Here is a 21,583-nt window from a genome sequence, read left to right on the forward strand (position 1 = left end):
GAAAATATGGCCTATCCTACGACTGAACATTAAGAGCAGTAGGTTCATGGATAACAGACCAATGAATGGTCACCTTTCAGTGACATGGGTCCTCTACCACGCCTGTGCATAAATGCGAACTTGGCGGTGAAAGGTTTAACAAAGTGAACAGAAATGAGTGGAGAGGCTTTTATTCATTTCTCTTTCGGTTCAGAGCAAATTGTTGTGAGGGACACACATGTTTCGGGACTCCGTTTTATGCAGAAAAAAGTCTAATTTGTTACAGAGCAAATCAAATTCAAAACAACAACAAGAAATACCATGATGAAGTAAATAACAATGAGTTTTTACGCTCTCTGACATGTCTACAGACGAGGTTATCCTGTTTAAAATCTTACCACGTGACATTCAGGGGGGACTTTGCGGCATAGGTGTGAGGAGGATTGGAATGAGGGAGCAAAGAATAAAGTAGCGCCTCCAGCACCCCAAATATAACCCAGAAGAGAGATACCATTTGCTGGAACGACGGGAACAGGTCAAGATCTTCTGCCTGAGGACTGGACACAACCGCCTGCTCCACCACATGCACACAAAATTTGGCATTGGACAGAGTGGAGAGTGCCCTTGTGGTGAGGGACCAATGACAACCGACCACATCCTTCAAGACTGTAGGACGCATGCAGCATCCAGGAGGAAGTACTGGCCAACACCGACAGCAGTGGAAGCCAAGCTGTACGGCACCCTGGAGGAGCTGCGACGGACGGCAGCCTTCATCGAGGACACCGGGCTGCTCATCTAACGGGAGGCGAACGAGGAAGAAGTAGAAGGGAGCAGTTCAGATATATATCCTTGAACACAAGCCATCCTGGGGCAGGAACTGACAGTGTTTACCTACAGTGTTCTCAGCTAGATCAAAAAAGGAGTCAGTTCAAAAGTTTTGTCTAAAGTGGAAAATTAACATCAAAGACAGCGATCAAGGCCATTTTTTTTCTCTTTCTTTCTTGGATGTGACTCATGATTTTAAAAATGACATGATCAAGTGGAGTGATGGCCAAGAGGTAATGCGTCCGCCTAGGAAGGGAGAGAATCTGAGCGCGATGGTTCGAATCACGGCTCAGCCGCCGATATTTTTCACCCACCCCTAGACCTCGAGTGGTGGTCTAGACGCTAGTCATTCGGATGAGACGATAAACTGAGGTCCCGAGTGCAGCATGCACTTATCGCACGTAAAAGAACCCACGGCAACAAAAAGGTTGTTCCTGGCAAAATTCTGTAGAAAAATTCACTTCGATAGGAAAAAGAAATAAAACTGCACGCAGGAAAAAAAAAAAAAAAGGGGGGTGGCGCTGTAGGATAGCGACGCGTTCTCCATGGGGAGAGCAGCCCGAATTTCACACAGAGAAAAATGTTGTGATGAAAAAAAAAAAAGAAAAAAAAAGAAGAAAGAAATTACCATTTGCACATTAGTTTCCTTTGTTGCAGGTTCATTTGGTTTCCTCTAGACCCTACTACAATATCGGAGACAGAATCCAGGTTCGTGTGGATCTTTATGACGGCTACGGACAACCCCGCACCTCAGGTGGTGATGAAATCTGGATGAGACTAGTCTCCAGACCCGGAAATGCGTCATCAGTCGCTGCTGACGTGGAAGACCTGCACAACGGGAGTTATCTTGGAACTACTTTGCTGCCGTGGAACGGTTTTGCGTTTGTGGAGATGGGTTTGCAGTATCCTAGGGAATTCCTCCGCGAGGCTGTTCGTGTACGGATGACCATCCACACCACCAGGTGGATCTATGCTCTCTTTGAGGCTTCTGGCTCTGTCAGAGAGGTGAGCATGCACACAGACATAGACACACACACACACATGCACGCACACACACACTGCATACATACATTTTAACATACATGTGTATTTAACACCTACCCTAACACATACGCACACATAGGCAGGCACAAACTTACATAAACACACGCACACACAATACACATTTATATACATGCATGTAGTTATGTACACATACATATGTATACACACATAGTCAAGCACAGCTAACGCAAAGGAAGTGGACAGGCACTCAAATCGAAATAGTTTGTTAACTGATTTATCATTAGTTTTCTTAACTGATTTATCATTAGTTTTCTTAACTGATTTATCATTAGTTTTCTTAACTGATTTATCATTAGTTTTCTTAACTGATTTATCATTAGTTTTCATAACTGATTTATCATTAGTTTTCTTAACTGATTTATCATTAGTTTTCTTAACTGATTTATCATTAGTTTTCATAACTGATTTATCATTAGTTTTCTTAACTGATTTATCATTAGTTTTCTTAACTGATTTATCATTAGTTTTCTTAACTGATTTATCATTAGTTTTCATAACTGATTTATCATTAGTTTTCTTAACTGATTTATCATTAGTTTTCTTAACTGATTTATCATTAGTTTTCTTAACTGATTTATCATTTCACACATGCTAAAAGAAACGGAGAGGCACATCTCACGCCATTCCCATGAGGAGATAATCTCACTAAGATCTCCAATCGCACCGCTTCACTTTTGTTTCAAGGAGATTAATGGCTTTTTGGGGTTATGCAGTGTGGGCTTGGGGCGACACCCGGTTGACGGACTCCACTTTGGTGGATATCCATTGCCCTTCCCTCAATTGAAGGTTTGTCAGGGTGACCAGATGTATTCTCTCACCACATAGAAAAGCCTTTGGACAAAACTTCGTCCATGTCTCACTTGCATCGTTGGGGTCAGGAGCAATGTATGGGATACAAATGCAGATCTCGAGGCTACCGCATCCTAACAATGCAAAATGCCCCTGGAAAGTTCACTGAATGCACAACAGTGAGAAACCTTGCTAGAGACCTTGGATAGAGACACGTTCTTCCTCCAAATTAAGGTGGGTACAGGACAGAAATGTATAGCTGTCAAAATGCAGCTGCTTTCGCAGATGTGGGATATGACAAATTTTAAAGAAAAAGAAGAACCATTTCAAGTAGCAACTGAACAAATGCACACATATAAGCCCAGTTTGCACAACTCATGGAGTTATCAGTCAATTATGGAGCAAGAACTAACAGGAAGAATAGCAGCAACACTTCAGGAATCAACAGTCACCCCACGTCTTGGAAACTGTATGTCTGCGCTCTATAAACATTCAGTGGGACTGCCACAAGGAAATACGGAAAATACTGTTCTCAAATGCAAAAAGGGCCTTTCAGTCTTAAAAGCAATGGCAACCAAAGGAATTGAACAACGCCACCTCTTCCAATCACTCGTCCTCAGTGTGATCGACTACGGACTTGGGCTAACAACACCGTCTCAAAGCAACCTCCTAAAATTAGAAAGAGTACAAAATGAAGCTATGAGGCTGATCCTTGGAACAACAAAAGACACGCCCACAGAAACCATGCGATACCTGCTTGACCTTCCTTCAGTGCAGGCCAGAAACAAGTTAGAACAGGTCAAGGCCTACTTCAAAGCATTAGAAAACCCTCAAAACCCACTGCATGACGCAGTCAAAGAACCAAAAGGCAGCCGTCTAGGACGAGGAAAATCATGGATGGGACAAGCAGAAGATACAATCCAGCTAGTATGCCGACTACAAGACCTGAAAGAAACAAAAGAATGGGAGAAAACCCCCAAAAACCTCAACCATCTATTCAACACAGTCATTTCACCCACTCTAGGAAGACATTGTCGGGAATGGCCAGAGGGCAAAACAGATGCGGAAGTGAAGCTACTCATAGAAGAAAACAGTAAAGAAGAGGACATCATCATATACACAGATGGCTCAGTCACCAAAGACCAGTCTGGCTGGGGATTCACTGCGAAACAAAATGAAAAAACAATTTGGGAAGAGAATGCTGCCTACAAAGTCACAACCTCCAGCCTAACGATGGAAGTTGAAGCTGCGACACATGCCCTCCAGTGGCTATCGTCCATCCATACGCCCGGAAACCAGCATGCCATGATTCTAACCGACTCAATGAACCTCATACAGAAAATTGAAAACGGAATGGGAAGCCCAGAGTGGCATAAGGCAATGCGCAACTTTCAGATTAAAAAACTCACATGGTCATACTGCCCGGGACATGCAGGTGTTAAGGGAAATGAGCGAGCTGACAGACTTGCTGGTAACGCAACACCAACGAGCGGCCTACATCTAGGAAAATCGGAAATCCTCAGAAAAGTCAAAGAATACCAAAAAGAACAGGTACAAGGCCATCACACCATCGATCGCCTCAAAGAAATAAAAGCAGAGAGAGGGAGCGGCCGCAAGTCTAACATGAAAGGTAGAGCACGATGCTTTGCAAATCAAACAAATATCGGCATCATCTCCAAACCAACATTGCGCAAATTTCTTCAAAACGGAACAGAGTCTCTGTGGGCCTTTCCAAATACAATAGACTGAGCAACACACTAGACGCCACGTTCTTGGCATCAGAGATCTTTTCCCATCCCTCTTGCGGCCAGTCAGGGGCAGCCTCTGTGCGTGTGTGTATGTGTGTGTTTGTGTGGATGTGTGGGTCTGTGCTTTTGAGTGCGTTTATGAATGCGCGAGAGTGTAAGTGTACACAAGTGTCAGGAGAGATCTGTGTACGTGTGTGTGTGATGGGAGGTGGGAGTGCGGGGGGAGGTGGGGTAGAGGATGAGGTATGTGAGTGTATGCATGCCTACACTGTGGGAGCAACAGGATATTGGAACGTATATATATATATATATATATATATATATATATCTTTGTATATATGTGTGTGGGGTTGGGGGTGGGAGATATGGGCGTATGTGTGTGTGCTTGTACAAGTAAGTGTTCATCTCTGTGAGTGTGTGTGTGTGTGTGTGTGTGCCGTGGAAGCTGCGATACGTAGACTAGAAATGAGTGTGTGGAGGAGGAGGGTGGAGGAGGTGCAAGGTAATGTGTGTGTGTGTGTGTGTGTGTGTTGGAGCTCATGTACGTTTATATGTATTTGACTGTACTTTCATATCTGTGAAACTGCATGTTTGGTGCATTTCTGTTATGCATGTGTGGGTGTATGTGTGAATGTATGTCTTCATATTTTACATTTATTCCCTTATTTATCACCATTGTTGTCTTATTTATTTATTTATTTATTTTTAATTATTATCATTTTATTAGTATTACTATTATTATTACTACTACCTTTTTCTATATTATAATTATTATTCATTTATTTATTTATTTATTTATGTAAGCTTATCTATTATTTATACCCCCTTTTTTTTTTTCGTTTTTTTTTTTTTTTTCAAGGCCTGACTAAGCGCGTTGGGTTACGCTGCTGGTCAGGCATCTGCTTGGCAGATGTGGTGTAGCGTGTATGGTTTGTCCGAACGCAGTGACGCCTCCTTGAGCTACTGAAACTGAAACTGAAACTGCCACAAGGATCTCCTCCTCTCCCTGTCCTTAACAATGTTATTAAACACTAAAGGACTTGAAAATCTAAACAATAATGGGGTAGAATGTGGGCTTACTTTAGCGGATAATGGCCTCGTCTTCAAAACTTCAATAGGTACTGAAAATGACGTGCAACCTTCAAGAACCAATTGAGCAATCTGATCCAAAGCTGTCAGGACAGAGGATCATTCATAAATTCAGCGAAAGTCCAAACGTTGCTATGCACTAAGAACAACAAACTGTGAGCAAATCATTTCTAGCTGTCTCATTCCACTAAAATCAAACTTGAGGAAACTAATAGTCTACGCTACTTAGGGCTACAGTTTCACAGGATGCTGTCATTCGGAAAACCCATTGAAAGCATTTGAAACCTAAAAAGAGTTTTCAATCAAAAAGCAATGGCAACCAAAGGCATTGAACAACATAATTTCGTCACGTGCCTTCTCTTGCAAAAGAAGCTCTGTGTTTGATGCTGGATGTGTGGGTTGTTTATCTATTGAGCATGATTCCTTCCCCAACATCACAACAGAAAGTGTCAATGTATTTGATGCATGCATTATTGTTTTTAAAAAAAAATGTGAGCATGTATTACTCTGGCAAGATACTATCATTGGTTTGCACATCAAACAGTGTCTGGTCGATGGACGTGGCGACATATTGTTAAGAGATACTGGGTGTGTAGCAGCTTGAGTAAACGTTCCTCTATCAAAGAAGATCAATGAAAAAAAAAATGTATATGTTACACATGAGGCTGTTATTGACGGTGTTTATGCTGTCGCTAGGAATATAGACAAACACTGAAAGTTATGTGTGTGTTCCACGTTATTCTGTCCCTTTATCACACACAATCTTACATCCAATCACCACAAAAACACCGTAAACAAAACAACAGACCAGGACACTAGAAACTGAAAAGTCAAGACCAATGACACATATGAGATATCGAAACCGTTTCACAAGAAACAATCACAAATACTCAATAAGGTAGATCCAATATGTTAATTTAGTATTTTAAACAAGTTGACATTTTCACTCTCTTTCACACAGTCCCACAGTCTCTCTTTCACGTCCCTGCACAGTCCTGAAGAAGAAGAACACACTTCTTGAAAAATATTCTGGATCCCCTTCAGCTGTATTGGTCTTGGATCTCATAGTTCCATTCTACACACACACACACACACACACACACACACACACACACACAAACGATTTGTATTTCTGTTCCAAGATGTATCACATTTTGTTATTCTTTACTCCGACAGTCTCTGGTTCATAATAATTCACAATAACACGACAGTCTCTAGTTCATAATAATTTATAATAATATGACAGTCTCTGGTTCATAATAATTCACAATAATATGAGTGTCTGGTTCATAATAATTCACAATAATATGAATCTCTGGTTCATAATAATTCACAATAATATGACAGTCTCTGGTTCATAATAATTCACAATAACACGACACTCTCTGGTTTATAATAATTCACAATAATACGACAGTCTCTGGTTCACCATAATTCACAATAATATGACAGTCTCTGGTTCACCATAATTCATCACCTGTCGGTTTACTCATTCATTTCAGTTAATATTTGCCTACCGTACGGCACATGTCGGGCCACCCGTATCCACATCGGACTGCTTTAATCATCAATAAGGAGGGCAACACTAGACTTCCCTCAGATCAGTCGGCCACCAGCGATATCAAACATAGCCCCGGTGCTCTCACACCCGGAAGAAAAGCTGAACTGGAAACACTAACCGTTCTTCGGGATGATATACCACCACATGTCATGAACTCTCAGCTTTCTCCTCTCCCTGCAGTTAACTACCAGTCACGTAAAAAAAAAAAAAAAAAAAAAAAAAAAATGACGTCATCAGACAGAATGACGTTCAGAGGGGTTACTCAGGGTTGTCTACTATATCCTACTTTCAACGCAGATGTGTGGATTTCTTTTCTTTCTTTCTTCTGCTTCTTCTTCTTTTTTCTCTCTCCCCCCCACCCCCCCCCCCCCCCAACAGAGAACTGCCTGTCTGCCTTCACTGCCAATCCCTGGCTATGGGACCGCGTGCAACCTCACCGAGTCCAATGGCGGCCTTCCCTATTTCTGTGGTCGTCCCACGGACAGACGCCTGAACTGTAGCCACAGAAAATATGTTGAACCACTGAAAGGCCTATCACTTCCTCCTCTGCTGCCTCCCGCTGAGCAAAAACTGCTTAAAAAAATCGACAGGTAAGATTTGATTAATGAGAGATTGTGTGTGTGTGTGTGTGTGTGTGTGTGTGTGTGTGTGTGTGTGTGTGCGTGTAACTGTCAGAAAGCCTATGCGGGTCGTATGGAACTTGCTTGTGCGCCCATATCCTCGTGGCTGATGATCTAATAGTCATCTCCTTCAGCTCTACAAAATAACCACATCAAATACATTTCCCTGCTTCACCAATTATCAGGAAATCAAACACCCTTAAAATCACTTCGTGTAGATATTGTGTTTTCATGTTTTTTTGTGGTTTGTTTGTTGTTGTTTTTTCGGGGGTAAAGATAGCGGGTCATGGTAGCTATGGCTGAATAATAACATCCAACCACCCAACCACCTAAACACGGGTGTCTTCATTTTTTTGATCGTTTTTTTTTCTTTCCCACCAGACACCCATTCCTGCGTTTAATCCCCAATAACATTACCGTCAGAATTCTATCAGGTATGTAGAACTGCATTTTTTATTAACAAATTTATTGACTAACGTGTGTAAACAAAGCGAGTGAATGTAATGACACCGGATATGTGTGTGTGTGTGTGTGTGTGTGTGTGTGTGTGTGTGTGTGTGCCGGCGCGTGCTTGTGTGTGTCCGTTGTAAACTTTAGCACTGATATTTTCTCGGTTACTACAAGTTTTATTTCACGGGAATTAGACGTGACAGGATGGTGTGCATAATATAATAAGACCTTGAAACTTATACCCTTTATCATGACACGGCAAGCCGGGTGAGGGGTCGAAGGTCATAGTCATAATTTGGCAAAATAGAAAAAAATCTTGACAAAGACCTGATCTTACATCTCGGGTACACAAATTTTGGTCGACGTAAGCGAGGAATCCACTTACACGAGGTCGAGTTAAGCGAGTGGTGAAGAAGGCTGCTAGCCGGGCCAAAGAAATATGTCGACTTTCCCGATGAGTCAACTGATTTAAGTGAGGTCGATATGAGCGGAGAAGACTGTATAATCGCATGAGCTGCACAACCATTGCTATGTTGATAACATGATTAGGTATACTACTCTTCGTCTCAGTATACAACAATAAAATATGATGCGTGTTTACATATTACATAAACAGACAAAATGGTCATATTGCATAAAAATCGATTAGCATGGCACATTTATCACGTAATTAAGAAAGTGCTTAATTGATAGTGTTGGACCATCCGGTTTGACTTGTTCTAAACTCCTTTCTGTGTTGAACCAAGCTCCCAAACCTACAAAAGGCCATCAGAACTTGCCCCCGTGTTGGAAGAGGTCTCCCGATTCCACATGGAGCAGTACAGCTCCCCGCGGCTGGATGAGCGCAGATGGCGTGTGGCACCCCTTCACGTGCTCGCTGCCTCGCCGGGTTGACGATGAGCACGTGCGAAAGTGCCTGCGCCACACGAGCATATTTCTTGTGGGCGACTCTAACATGCGTTACTGGTGGTACGAACTCCGGAGTCATCTGAACTGCAGCAGGCTGGAAACTGGGACACATCATCACCAGGCTAAACTGTGTGAGGTGAGATGATTATGTATGTGTGATAGTCAGTCGTGTCCGACTATGACCATCAGAACAGCAGAGAATGGGCATCTGCTGTCCCTACTATCCGGGTTAGAATTTGATTATGGTGGAGAATGTTTTGCCCAAGTTACATATCCACTCATTCGGATAAGAGGGTTTTTAGGACAGTCGGCGTTGGAATGGTCCCCCCAGGCTGCAGCACTAAGAACCAGTGCAATCTTGCCTCCTAGTTTGAGAGTCATATTCCTTCACAAAAGACTAAGCTGTAAATTTTTTTTTTTTTTTTTTTTTTTTTAAATCTCCTATCTTTTTTATTCCATCAGCGGGTGTGGAGAGAGCTGCAGTCAGGAGCTACATAAAAAGGAACGACAAAGAAACAAACAAACAAATAAGCTGACGAGTTGTTGTTAGTAAATCAGTGTCTGGGTCCGCTGAAATCTTTCGTGAAGAAGAAAGGAAAGATGGAACATAGCAAAAATGAAGAGCTGAACAGATGGAAAGAGATATTTCATGTTTGATTATTATGTTAGCATTGATATCATATCTTCGAAACGAACCAGTGTGTCAAAAAGATCTTATTCGACAGCATAATACCGATACCTTGTCGACTGGATAACTTAATTCACATACTTAACATCTGACTAAATGACGACAGATGAGAAGATGGAGTGTCAAAAAAACAACAACAAAAAACAACAAAAAAACCACACACAAAAAACAAAAAAAAACATCAACACCCAAGAAACAAACTATTCAGATTATCCAAATATAACCCAAGTATCGTTGGAGTCTGCAAGCATTACTTTTTTTTTTTTTTTTTTTTTTAATACCTTTTTTTAACAATATATTCTCAAATATCCACTACACATTGCATTATCATAACAGATGTGCACTACACAGGACAAACTCATAACAAAAACTCACTACACAAGGTATTCTCATAACAAAATGAACAGTAACTACACAAAGCATTGTTATTACTAAGTAACACGCACTACAGAAGGCGCTGCATTGTTATTACAAACATCCACTACTCAAAGCATTGCATTCTCACAGCAAATATCACAGCACATTGCATTCTTACAACAGATATCCAATACATAAGATCGGCATTCTTATAACAATTTTCCATTACACTGTGCGTTCTCATAACAAGTATCTACGACTCAAGGCATTCTCATAACAAATATCTACAACATAAGTGGTAGTAGCAATAGTGTAGGGATTGACATTTGACTGCCTAGGCCTCACGGCCTTTTTTTTATGTCCCCTTCAATATCGGTCTCCTTTTATTTGTGGGATATATATGTATATGTTTTCTGAGTTAATATGTACTGTAAATCACTCGTCAAAGTCAATAATTTTTTCTTTTAAATTGATGTTCATGTCAAGGAGATTTTTTAACACATTAGTATTTTATGTGCAAGTTTAGTTTCGATAGGTAGTGCATTCCATATTTGTGCAATTCTTTTTTTTTTTTTTTTATTTTTTTTTTTACCCGGACTTTCTTGGGTCGCCCATCGTTTTATTTATATAAAGAAGAAAAAAGAAAAAAAAGGAAAGGAACAAAATAACAGCAACAAAAAGGATACAGTGAACCTTAAGCAATCACACACACACACACGCACACACACGCACACACACACACACACACAAACCGTGACAATAATCAAAAGCAATACCCTGCATTCCATAACTATGTCGTTTTTTTTCCCCCACTTACATATAGATTTGTTTCCCTTTTCTTTAAGATTCATAAGGTATTATATAATATATCGATGTCTAATACTGAATTGCTGTTCAAAGATCAGTTGTAAAATAGACAGTCTTTTTGTTTTTTTAGCAATACTGATACACATTTTACCTATCAAAATAATATGATTTATTTTTATAAGGTCATGTTTGCTATATCTGTCATCCTGAATTCCAAATAAAACGTCTGTGGGATGTAATTTCATACACTTACCAGTATTTCTAAGTATCAAATTTTCTATGTTTTTCCAAAGTATTTTCACAGATGAGCACTCATAGAAAAAATGTTCAATAAAATCAATTTTACCAGGACAGTAATAACAATTTTCTGAGTCTACTACTTCCATTTTTTTTAGAATAATGTTTGTTGGGTATATATTATGACTTATTTTCCACTGCAATTCATGTAAGCGTACTTCTTTTGTTGCTTTCCTAGGTAAAATCCATGTATTATGATTGAAAGAAAAGTCAAATTTCCTCTTCCAAAGTACACAAATATGTAGGTCTATAGTTGTACTTTTACTTCTACTTTTAAGATATTTCTTTATTTCTTTTAGTTTTGCATTGAATGCGTTTGCATCACAAATAGAAGTTTCAGTAGATTCCATTGGTAATCCATTGTTTTGTATCCAGGTCTTCCACTGTAATGGAATTGCGTTGTATAGAGCATTGTATTCGAATATTGTGATTCCTTTAGCCTGGTTCAGTGAAAACGCAACCTCATTTAAATCTAGAAGTCTTTTTTCTGTTTTATGTATTATGTCTTTTATGTGTTCTATTCCATTGTCTATCCAGTTTTGAAAACATAGCACATTACCTTTATATTGTATATTATTATTGTGAAACAACATCTGATTGTGAAAATTATGGATGTTCACTTCTTCTCTTGTTACTATATCTTTACTGTTCAAATATGTTGTAATTACATCCGACCAAAAATCGTTCTCTATTTCTTGTAATTTTATTTGCTTTGCTCTACAGTTTACCATAAATATTTTACGATGATTTTGTATTTTGTTTAGATGCCATCTGGGTATTATAGTCCAGTTTTCTTCCCGTGCATGATAAAATCTTCCAGCCCATTGTAAATGCATGCATCTTTGAATTTCTAACATATTTACCATATTTAACCCTCCTTCATTATAATCACTTTCCATTGTTTTTCTTTTCACTTTCTCAAAAGCTCTACGGTTACTATGTTTTCTCTGCCAAATAAATTTGTAGAATATGGTGTTGATCTGTTTCAAAGCTTTTTCTGGGATGCCAATGGATTGCATAACATATGTAAGTTGACTTAACAAGAAAGTTTTTGTTACAAGAATTTTACCGTGTATGGATAGGTCTCTTTTGCTCCACTGTACTATTAATTTTTGTATACTATTTATCCTATCTCTCCAGTTTTCTTCAATGTGTTTTGCCATTTTGTCTTTCTGGAAGTATATGCCCAAAATTTTTATTTTGTCAACCAATACAAATGGGAGATTCTGTTCAGTGATTTGTCTGCCCATCTTCATTGCTTTCGTTTTGTGTGAATTTAATTTCAGCCCAGAAAATTTCTCAAATGACTTAAGTATTTCTATGGAAGTAAACATGTCCTGTCTATTTTTCAAAAATAAAGTCGTATCATCTGCCAATTGTTTAATCTTTAAATATATATCTTGATTATTGCCCATAGTTGGAGTTTTGATGCCCGTTATTGTACTATTCCTTATCTTGACTGCTAGAATTTCCATTGCAAGAATGAATGCAAGGGGAGAAAATGGACATCCTTGTCTGATTCCACAGTTCACATCGAAGGGTTCAGATAGCCAGCCGCCATGGTTTATGGAACTTTGCGAATTATTGGAGAGTACAGATACCCATTTTTGAAAGTCAGATCCGAATCCGAATACTTTAAAAGCTTGTAACATATATGCTTTAGATACAGAATCGAATGCCTTAGTATAATCTAATGCTAACAAATACCCTGCTTTACCAGTTTTATTAAGATAATTAATGACATCATCAATACATCTTATGATTGTAGCTATGTTCCTGCCTTTGATATATCCCACCTGATCTTTGCTGATTAAGTTATTTACTACACTACCCAATCTTTCTGCTAGAACCTTGGCTAGAATTTTATAATCTGAATTAGTTAAAGTTATAGGTCTCCAATTACTCAAGTTCTCCCTATCTAAATCTTTACTTTTATGTAATAATGATATGATACCCTGTCTTTGTGTAAATGACAGTTCTCCTATTCTGAATGACTCATTGAAAGAATCGGTTAGTAATCTGCCTATTTTTCCCCAAAAGAATTTTAAAAACTCTGTCGTCAGACCGTCACTCCCTGGAGCTGATCCATTTTTTAGTTTTCTGAGTGCAGTTGTGGTTTCTTCATAAGTTATTAACCCTTCGCATGCTAAGGCTTCGTCTTCATTTAACTTTGTAAAATGTTCGTTTTCAATGAAATTACTGATGGCTTCCTGTATATTTCTTTCCGTTGTTGTTTGGTTATATAAGGTTTTGTAGAAGGACAGCTGTTCTTGTAAGATTTTCTTTTGATCTGTAATAATTTCACCCGCCTCATTGCGCAAACTGGTAATAATTTTATTTTTACATCTAGCTTTTTCAAGATTTGTGAAATATTTTGTGTTTTTTTCACCTTCTTCAATCCATTTTACTCTCGCCCTTACCTGTGCTCCTTTAGCTTCATTCGTGTACATTAAATCTAAATCGTGTTTCATTTTCAAATAATCAGTCTGAAGATCTTCATTTTGAGGACTAATTAACAATTTTTTTTCCATTTCTTTTAGTCGATTCTGTAAGTCCAGTGATTTGTTTCGATTTTTGCAAGCCCATGTTTTTCCGAACTCGATGCAGAGATTTCTCACTTCAACTTTGCACAGCTCCCATTTAACTACGCTGCTTTGATCACTATGTTCTAAACTGACAGAATCTAACAAAGCATTCATTTTTGTAACAAATATTTCATTTTTAAGATAACTATTGTTGAATTTCCAGTACCCTGGACCACGAACAAAGTTACCCTCACTAATTTCTAGAACGACAGCTTTATGATCAGAGTTTGGGACAGTAATGTGTTCACACGAAACACAGGAGGGCAACAAGTTATCAGAAACAAAACAGTAATCCAAACGCCGTGCAATGAACGGATTATGCCTGTGCCACGTGAAGTCTGTGTCAGTGGGGTGGTAAGCTCTCCATGCGTCAGTAAGGCCTGTTGTTGTCAGAAAATGTCTTAAAGAAATAATTTCAGATTTGTCATGAGGGAGACCAGATATTATATCTAGCTCATTACTGAGTACACAGTTGAAATCACCAAGAACTACTAGATTATCATTCATATATTCAGCTAGTATTTCACCCATATTTTGAAAGAATGTCAGTTTATCGTTTAAATTGTTAGGTGCATATAAATTTACTATTGTAATATTGTGTTTTTCATTGGATACAGTAATAATCAACATTCTTTCGTGTGACTTAAGAAAATTAACCTCTCCATGAAATCGTTTTGAAATCAGAAATACTTCACCTTTGCTTCTGTTTGTACCTTCATTATAAAAAATCGCGCCGCCCCACTCTTTTGTCCACATATCTATTTCATCTTCTGTAACATGAGATTCTTGTAAACAAATTATATCATATTTTTTTCCCTTTAAGAATCTAAATAATGATTTTCTTTTCAATTTATTTCTTAGTCCCCTGGTATTCAATGAAGTTATAAGTACTTTATCCATGATGATAATGTAAAAAAAAAAAAAATATATATATTATATTTCACTGAAACTGGATCACATCAAACATCATTTATCATTCAATCACAATTCAGTCTCAAAGTCCATAAATCACAAGCCAGGTCGTCATCATCGGGCAATCAAAGTCAGTACCGTTCTCACCGCCATGTGACAGCGGTCTCTGCCTCTGTGTCCAGTCCGTCCTCCGCTGACATCACAGGGCTGGGGGAGCGCCAGTCCTCCCTCCTCTGCTGCTTGCCCCTCCTCTCCCTCGGGCTGCGTCGATCTTTGGAGCGGCCACGTTTGGGGGTGTCCGACCTGCAGCGGGGAGCGTGTTCAATGGACGACAGGATGGTGGCCTGGCGCACGGTGGTGCGGGTTCTGTCACCTCGACCAACTGATTTGTCACTGTCAGCTTTCGGGTCATTGGCAGACTGTTTGTGTGTGGTATTAACGCTTAACTAAGCTGTAAATGACTTCCCATAGTTATGGAGAAACCATTGATCATACAGCTCTCACTTTGCTGTTGGCCAAAATGTAAGCTTGCGAGATGATAATACAGTATCATAAACAAATGGAAACTTTTTTTTAACCATGATCTCCATGACTTTGACCTTATTATTCTAAACACAGTCAATGATTGCTGTGAGACAACTCTCCCCACCAGTCAGTTCCAATGATGAATCTTCTTCTTGGCGTTCACAGCCATATATGACAGGTGTATGATACCTTGGTTTGTTAGAGGACGCACGCTGGTCAGGGAACTGTGTGCCTTCAGCCTTCAGGTAATGGATGATGTGTGTGGTCAGGGAACTGTGTGCCTTCAGCCTTCAGGTAATGGATGATGTGTGTGGTCAGGGAACTGTGTGTCTTCAGCCTTCAGGTAATGGATGATGTGTGTGGTCAGGGAACTGTGTGCCTTCAGCCTTCAGGTGATGAATGATGTGTGTGGTCAGGGAACTGTGTGCCCTTCAGGTGATGAATGATGTGTGTGGCCAGGGAACTGTGTGCCTTCAGCCTTCAGGTGATGAATGATGTGTGTGTGTGGTCAGGGAACTGTGTGCCTTCAGCCTTCAGGTGATGAATGATGTGTGTGGCCAGGGAACTGTGTGCCCTTCAGGTGATGGATGATGTGTGTGGCCAGGGAACTGTGTGCCTTCAGGTGATGAATGATGTGTGTGGCCAGGGAACTGTGTCTTCAGCCTTCAGGTGATGAATGATGTGTGTGGCCAGGGAACTGTGTCTTCAGCCTTCAGGTGATGAATGATGTGTGTGTGGCCAGGGAACTCTGCCTTCAGCCTTCAGGTGATGAATTATGTGTTTTTAGTCAGGGAACTGTGTGCCCTTCAGGTGATGAATGATGTGTGTGGCCAGGGAACTGTGTGCCTTCAGCCTTCAGGTGATGAATGATGTGTGTGGTCAGGGAACTGTGTGTCCTTCAGGTGATGAATGATGTGTGTGGCCAGGGAACTGTGTGCCCTTCAGGTGATGAATGATGTGTGTGGTCAGGGAACTGTGTGCCCTTCAGGTGATGGATGATGTGTGTGGCCAGGGAACTGTGTGCCTTCAGCTTTCAGGTGATGAATGATGTGTGTGTGGCCAGGGAACTGTGTGCCCTTAAGGTGATGAATGATGTGTGTGGTCAGGGAACTGTGTGCCCTTCAGGTGATGAATGATGTGTGTGGTCAGGGAACTGTGTGCCTTCAGGTGATGAATGATGTGTGTGGTCAGGGAACTGTGTGCCCTTCAGGTGATGAATGATGTGTGTGGTCAGGGAACTGTGTGCCCTTCAGGTGATGAATGATGTGTGTGGTCAGGGAACTGTGTGCCCTTAAGGTGATGAATGATGTGTGTGGTCAGGGAACTGTGTGCCCTTAAGGTGATGAATGATGTGTGTGGTCAGGGAACTGTGTGCCCTTCAGGTGATGAATGATGTGTGTGGTCAGGGAACTGTGTGCCCTTCAGGTGATGAATGATGTGTGTGGTCAGGGAACTGTGTGCCCTTAAGGTGATGAATGATGTGTGTGTGACCAGGGAACTGTGTGCCTTCAGGTGATGGATGATGTGTGTGGTCAGGGAACTGTGTGCCCTTCAGGTGATGGATGATGTGTGTGTGGTCAGGGAACTGTGTGCCTTCAGGTGATGGATGATGTGTGTGTGGTCAGGGAACTGTGTGCCCTTCAGGTGATGGATGATGTGTGTGTGGTCAGGGAACTGTGTGCCCTTCAGGTGATGAATGATGTGTGTGGCCAGGGAACTGTGTGCCCTTCAGGTGATGAATGATGTGTGTGGCCAGGGAACTGTGTGTCCTTCAGGTGATGAATGATGTGTGTGGTCAGGGAACTGTGTGTCCTTCAGGTGATGAATGATGTGTGTGTGGCCAGGGAACTGTGTGCCTTCAGCCTTCAGGTGATGAATGATGTGTGTGGTCAGGGAACTGTGTGCCTTCAGCCTTCAGGTGATGAATGATGTGTGTGTGGTCAGGGAACTGTGTGCCTTCAGCCTTCAGGTGATGAATGATGTGTGTGGTCAGGGAACTGTGTGCCCTTCAGGTGATGAATGATGTGTGTGTGGTCAGGGAAATGTGTGCCTTCAGCCTTCAGGTGATGAATGATGTGTGTGTGTGGTCAGGGAACTGTGTGCCTTCAGCCTTCAGGTGATGGATGATGTGTGTGTGGTCAGGGAACTGTGTGCCTTCAGCTTTCAGGTGATGAATGATGTGTGTAGTCAGGGAACTGTGTGCCTTCAGCCTTCAGGTGATGAATGATGTGTGTGTGGTCAGGGAACTGTGTCTGCAGCCTTCAGGTGATTGATGATGTGTGTGTGGTGATCACAGAAGTGTGTGCTGATTACTCATTCGTTTGTTTTCATTTCGCTTTGTTATTTGTTGACGAGCTTTTGAATGAGCTACAGGAAACTTTTCTGTTTTAACTGCTTGAAGTAGATTATGAAGTCTTTTGAATTGAAGTGGATTGATTTTTTCTTCTAAGTCACGCCAGTCCGATACCCCACCTCATTGTTGTCTTTATGTGAGGGGGTCGTTAGCTGTTATGGCGTGTTGATTTTTAGATATATATCTACTGCACGGATGTGAACAGCTGGGGAGCATGTGTCACTGCTTTTATTTCATTTGTGAGACGTGTGGTATGGCTGTTTTTTTTGTTTTTTTCCTTCAATAATTATGAAAGGCAAAAAAGAAAACAAAACAAAAATCTATGAAGAGGGAATACGGCTATTTGTCTTTTGTCGTTCACCTACCAGGTACAATCGCACAACACAACGTTGAGGTGGGCCTTCCACGGACGTCCATCGTACACAGTCGCCACATCTGACAATGTCCCTCTCCCGACGCTGTTGGCACAACTACGTCATGACCAACGTCATGACCAACGTCACCCCCAGCGACGCGTCATCGTCCTTCTGCACTACTACCTCCACTTTACCTACTACAGTCTCCCGGTGTTCCGCACCATGGTCAGGGCCGCCAAACGGCACATCCAGGACTTCCTCCAGGAGTTTCCCACAGCGAAGTTTGTGATCCGTGGACCCCACCTGGCCCTGGACGTGGTACGTGGGTTTCACCTAGTTAACGGGGACATATTCGGCCCCGCCTATATCCAGATCTGGCACAACGAGTTCAAGGAGCTGAGGGGCAGGGTGTGGTTCCTGGATTTCTGGGACATGACCGTCGCCACGCGGAACCGTCCCGTACACCCACCCCCGTTCGTGGTCCGGGAGATGGTGAAGGTGGTGTTGGGCCACGTGTGTGAAGGCTTTCCTTAGCTCTATGTTCAGACACGCCAAAGGGTAGGCAACTGCTACTGCCTTTGGCCTCCTGTGGTTTGGGCCCTCGACTTGAGGAGCATAGGTGTTATGTCAGAATGTCTGTTCCCTGGTTTGGCATCTGTAATGTCTCGAGTTGGGATGGCAAGACGTCTGTTGTGACAGTTCTGGATGGAATTCACACACACACACACACACACACACACACACACACACACACACACACACACACACACACACACAAACACACACACGTTTTCAACAAAAGTGAGTGAGAATGGGGGTGACAGATAATTCGCATGATGAGTAAATTTAGAAATCACATCGCTATTGTCTTGTCATATTGGCTTTCTCTATTTTCTCAACTCGGCCTGGACTTTGGAAAAAAAAAGAAAAAAAAAAAAAAAAGAAGAAGGAAAAAAAAAAAAAAAAAGGTTCACCCCTCTCATCTTTAGCTCTGAGCTTTGCGACGAAATCCTCAGACCTACTGACGGACCACCAAATATTTTTCTCTCTTTTGTTCTCATTGAGAAGTAAAACCTATGTGCTGCCGTGACCTCTGCTCAGTTCAGAACTCGGTATGTCAGCAACATCCTCTCGCACGTGCTTGACACTTTTCTTGAAATACCATCTGCCGCCTAAGACAGCAACTCACTTAATGGCTGCTGTTAGTTTTTCGTTATTTCGATGAATTCAGATGTACGAACGTCGGTATTTTGTTGTATGTATAGGAGCTGTTCCTACATGTGAGAAGTGTTTCGCAAGCTACAGATTATGTATCACACAAAGTTTAAAGTCGTTAAAAATCAACGCGAAAAGAGACAAACAAGCAATAACAACAAAACCCAAAGAACGCAAGGCTATCTAGAAGCCCTTATGTTCCCGTTTATTTATTTCTTTTCTTTTCTTCTCTGTTTTCAAGGTCTGTATTAAATAGTGGTGTTGTTGCTGGGGTGTCGTTGCCACCGTTGTCAGCAGGACGTTCCAGGCAGGACTGATGGTGAGGAGGAGGAGAAGGCGGAGGATGGAGACGATGGCGAATGTGTTGTGCTTCTGCTTTGTCCGTCTGTCTCTCTAATGCCGCTTTTACCATCAGTTCTGCTTTGTCCGTCTGTCTCTCTAATGCCGCTTTTACCATCAGTTCTGCTTTGTCCGTCTGTCTCTCTCTCTAATGCCGCTTTTACCATCAGTTCTGCTTTGTCCGTCTGTCTCTCTCTCTCTAATGCCGCTTTTACCATCTGCTCTGCTTTGTCCGTATGTCTGTCTCTCTCTCTAATGCCGCTTTAACCATCTGCTCTGCTTTGTATGTCTGTCTCTCTCTCTAATGCCGCTTTTACCATCAGTTCTGCTTTGTCCGTCTGTCTCTCTCTCTAATGCCGCTTTAACCATCTGCTGTGCTTTGTCTGTCTCTCTAATGCCGCTTTAACCATCTGTTCTGCTTTGTCCGTCTGTCTCTCTCTCTAATGCCGCTTTTACCATCTGCTCTGCTTTGTCTGTCTGTCTCTCTAATGCCGCTTTTACCATCTGCTCTGCTTTGTCTGTCTGTCTGTCTCTCTCTCTAATGCCGCTTTAACCATCTGCTCTGCTTTGTCTGTCTGTCTCTCTAATGCCGCTTTAACCATCTGCTCTGCTTTGTCTGTCTGTCTCTCTCTCTAATGCCGCTTTAACCATCTGCTCTGCTTTGTCTGTATGTCTGTCTCTCTCTCTAATGCCGCTTTAACCATCTGCTCTGCTTTGTCTGTCTGTCTGTCTGTCTCTCTAATGCCGCTTTAACCATCTGTTCTGCTTTGTCTGTCTGTCTCTCTCTCTAATGCCGCTTTTACCATCTGCTCTGCTTTGTCTGTCTGTCTCTCTAATGCCGCTTTAACCATCTGCTCTGCTTTGTCTGTCTGTCTCTCTCTCTCTAATGCCGCTTTAACCATCTGCTCTGCTTTGTCTGTCTGTCTCTCTCTCTAATGCCGCTTTAACCATCTGCTCTGCTTTGTCTGTCTGTCTCTCTCTCTAATGCCGCTTTAACCATCTGCTCTGCTTTGTCTGTCTGTCTCTCTCTCTCTAATGCCGCTTTAACCATCTGCTCTGCTTTGTCTGTCTGTCTGTCTCTCTAATGCCGCTTTTACCATCTGCTCTGCTTTGTCTGTCTGTCTGTCTGTCTCTCTCTCTAATGCCGCTTTAACCATCTGCTCTGCTTTGTCTGTCTGTCTGTCTCTCTCTCTAATGCCGCTTTAACCATCTGTTCTGCCTTGTCTGTCTGTCCCTCTAATGCCGCTTTAACCATCTGCTCTGCTTTGTCTGTCTGTCTGTCTGTCTCTCTCTCTAATGCCGCTTTAACCATCTGCTCTGCTTTGTCTGTATGTCTGTCTCTCTCTCTAATGCCGCTTTAACCATCTGCTCTGCTTTGTCTGTCTGTCTCTCTCTCTCTAATGCCGCTTTAACCATCTGCTCTGCTTTGTCTGTCTGTCTGTCTGTCTCTCTCTCTAATGCCGCTTTAACCATCTGCTCTGCTTTGTCTGTCTGTCTGTCTGTCTCTCTAATGCCGCTTTAACCATCTGCTCTGCTTTGTCTGTATGTCTGTCTCTCTCTCTAATGCCGCTTTAACCATCTGCTCTGCTTTGTCCGTCTGTCTGTCTGTCTCTCTCTCTAATGCCGCTTTAACCATCTGCTCTGCTTTGTCTGTCTGTCTCTCTCTCTAATGCCGCTTTAACCATCTGCTCTGCTTTGTCTGTCTGTCTCTCTCTCTAATGCCGCTTTAACCATCTGCTCTGCTTTGTCTGTATGTCTGTCTGTCTCTCTAATGCCGCTTTAACCATCTGCTCTGCTTTGTCTGTCTCTCTCTCTAATGCCGCTTTAACCATCTGCTCTGCTTTGTCTGTCTCTCTCTAATGCCGCTTTAACCATCTGCTCTGCTTTGTCTGTCTGTCTGTCTCTCTCTCTAATGCCGCTTTAACCATCTGCTCTGCTTTGTCTGTCTGTCTCTCTCTCTAATGCCGCTTTAACCATCTGCTCTGCTTTGTCTGTCTCTCTCTCTAATGCCGCTTTAACCATCTGCTCTGCTTTGTCTGTCTGTCTGTCTGTCTCTCTAATGCCGCTTTAACCATCTGCTCTGCTTTGTCTGTCTCTCTCTCTCTAATGCCGCT

The 21,583-nt window shown here is 41.7% G+C and overlaps 1 protein-coding gene across 1 annotated transcript; it reads left to right on the plus strand.

Annotated features, from left to right (window-relative positions):
• The first annotated feature begins 1,486 nt into the window (after positions 1-1,486).
• LOC143287012 (NXPE family member 3-like) lies at positions 1,487-18,681 on the plus strand. The gene is made up of 5 exons (XM_076595019.1): positions 1,487-1,809; positions 7,435-7,646; positions 8,058-8,110; positions 8,873-9,171; positions 17,928-18,681. The coding sequence occupies exons 1-5, from the start codon at positions 1,576-1,578 to the stop codon at positions 18,447-18,449; spliced, it is 1,320 nt and encodes a 439-aa protein (XP_076451134.1). The 5' UTR covers positions 1,487-1,575; the 3' UTR covers positions 18,450-18,681.
• The last annotated feature ends 2,902 nt before the right edge of the window (positions 18,682-21,583 follow it).

Source organism: Babylonia areolata, chromosome 10, assembly GCF_041734735.1.
Source record: "Babylonia areolata isolate BAREFJ2019XMU chromosome 10, ASM4173473v1, whole genome shotgun sequence".
NCBI classification, from domain to species: Eukaryota; Metazoa; Mollusca; class Gastropoda; order Neogastropoda; family Buccinidae; genus Babylonia; species Babylonia areolata.

Bases quoted from the DNA above. Each gene is read 5' to 3' on its own strand.
- LOC143287012 (XM_076595019.1), top strand. From the start codon at position 1,576: ATGAGACTAGTCTCCAGACCCGGAAATGCGTCATCAGTCGCTGCTGAC. The intron at 7,647-8,057 runs GTAAGATTTGAT...CTTTCCCACCAG, and splicing joins CTGCTTAAAAAAATCGACAG to ACACCCATTCCTGCGTTTAA. The intron at 9,172-17,927 runs GTGAGATGATTA...TTCACCTACCAG, and splicing joins ACCAGGCTAAACTGTGTGAG to GTACAATCGCACAACACAAC.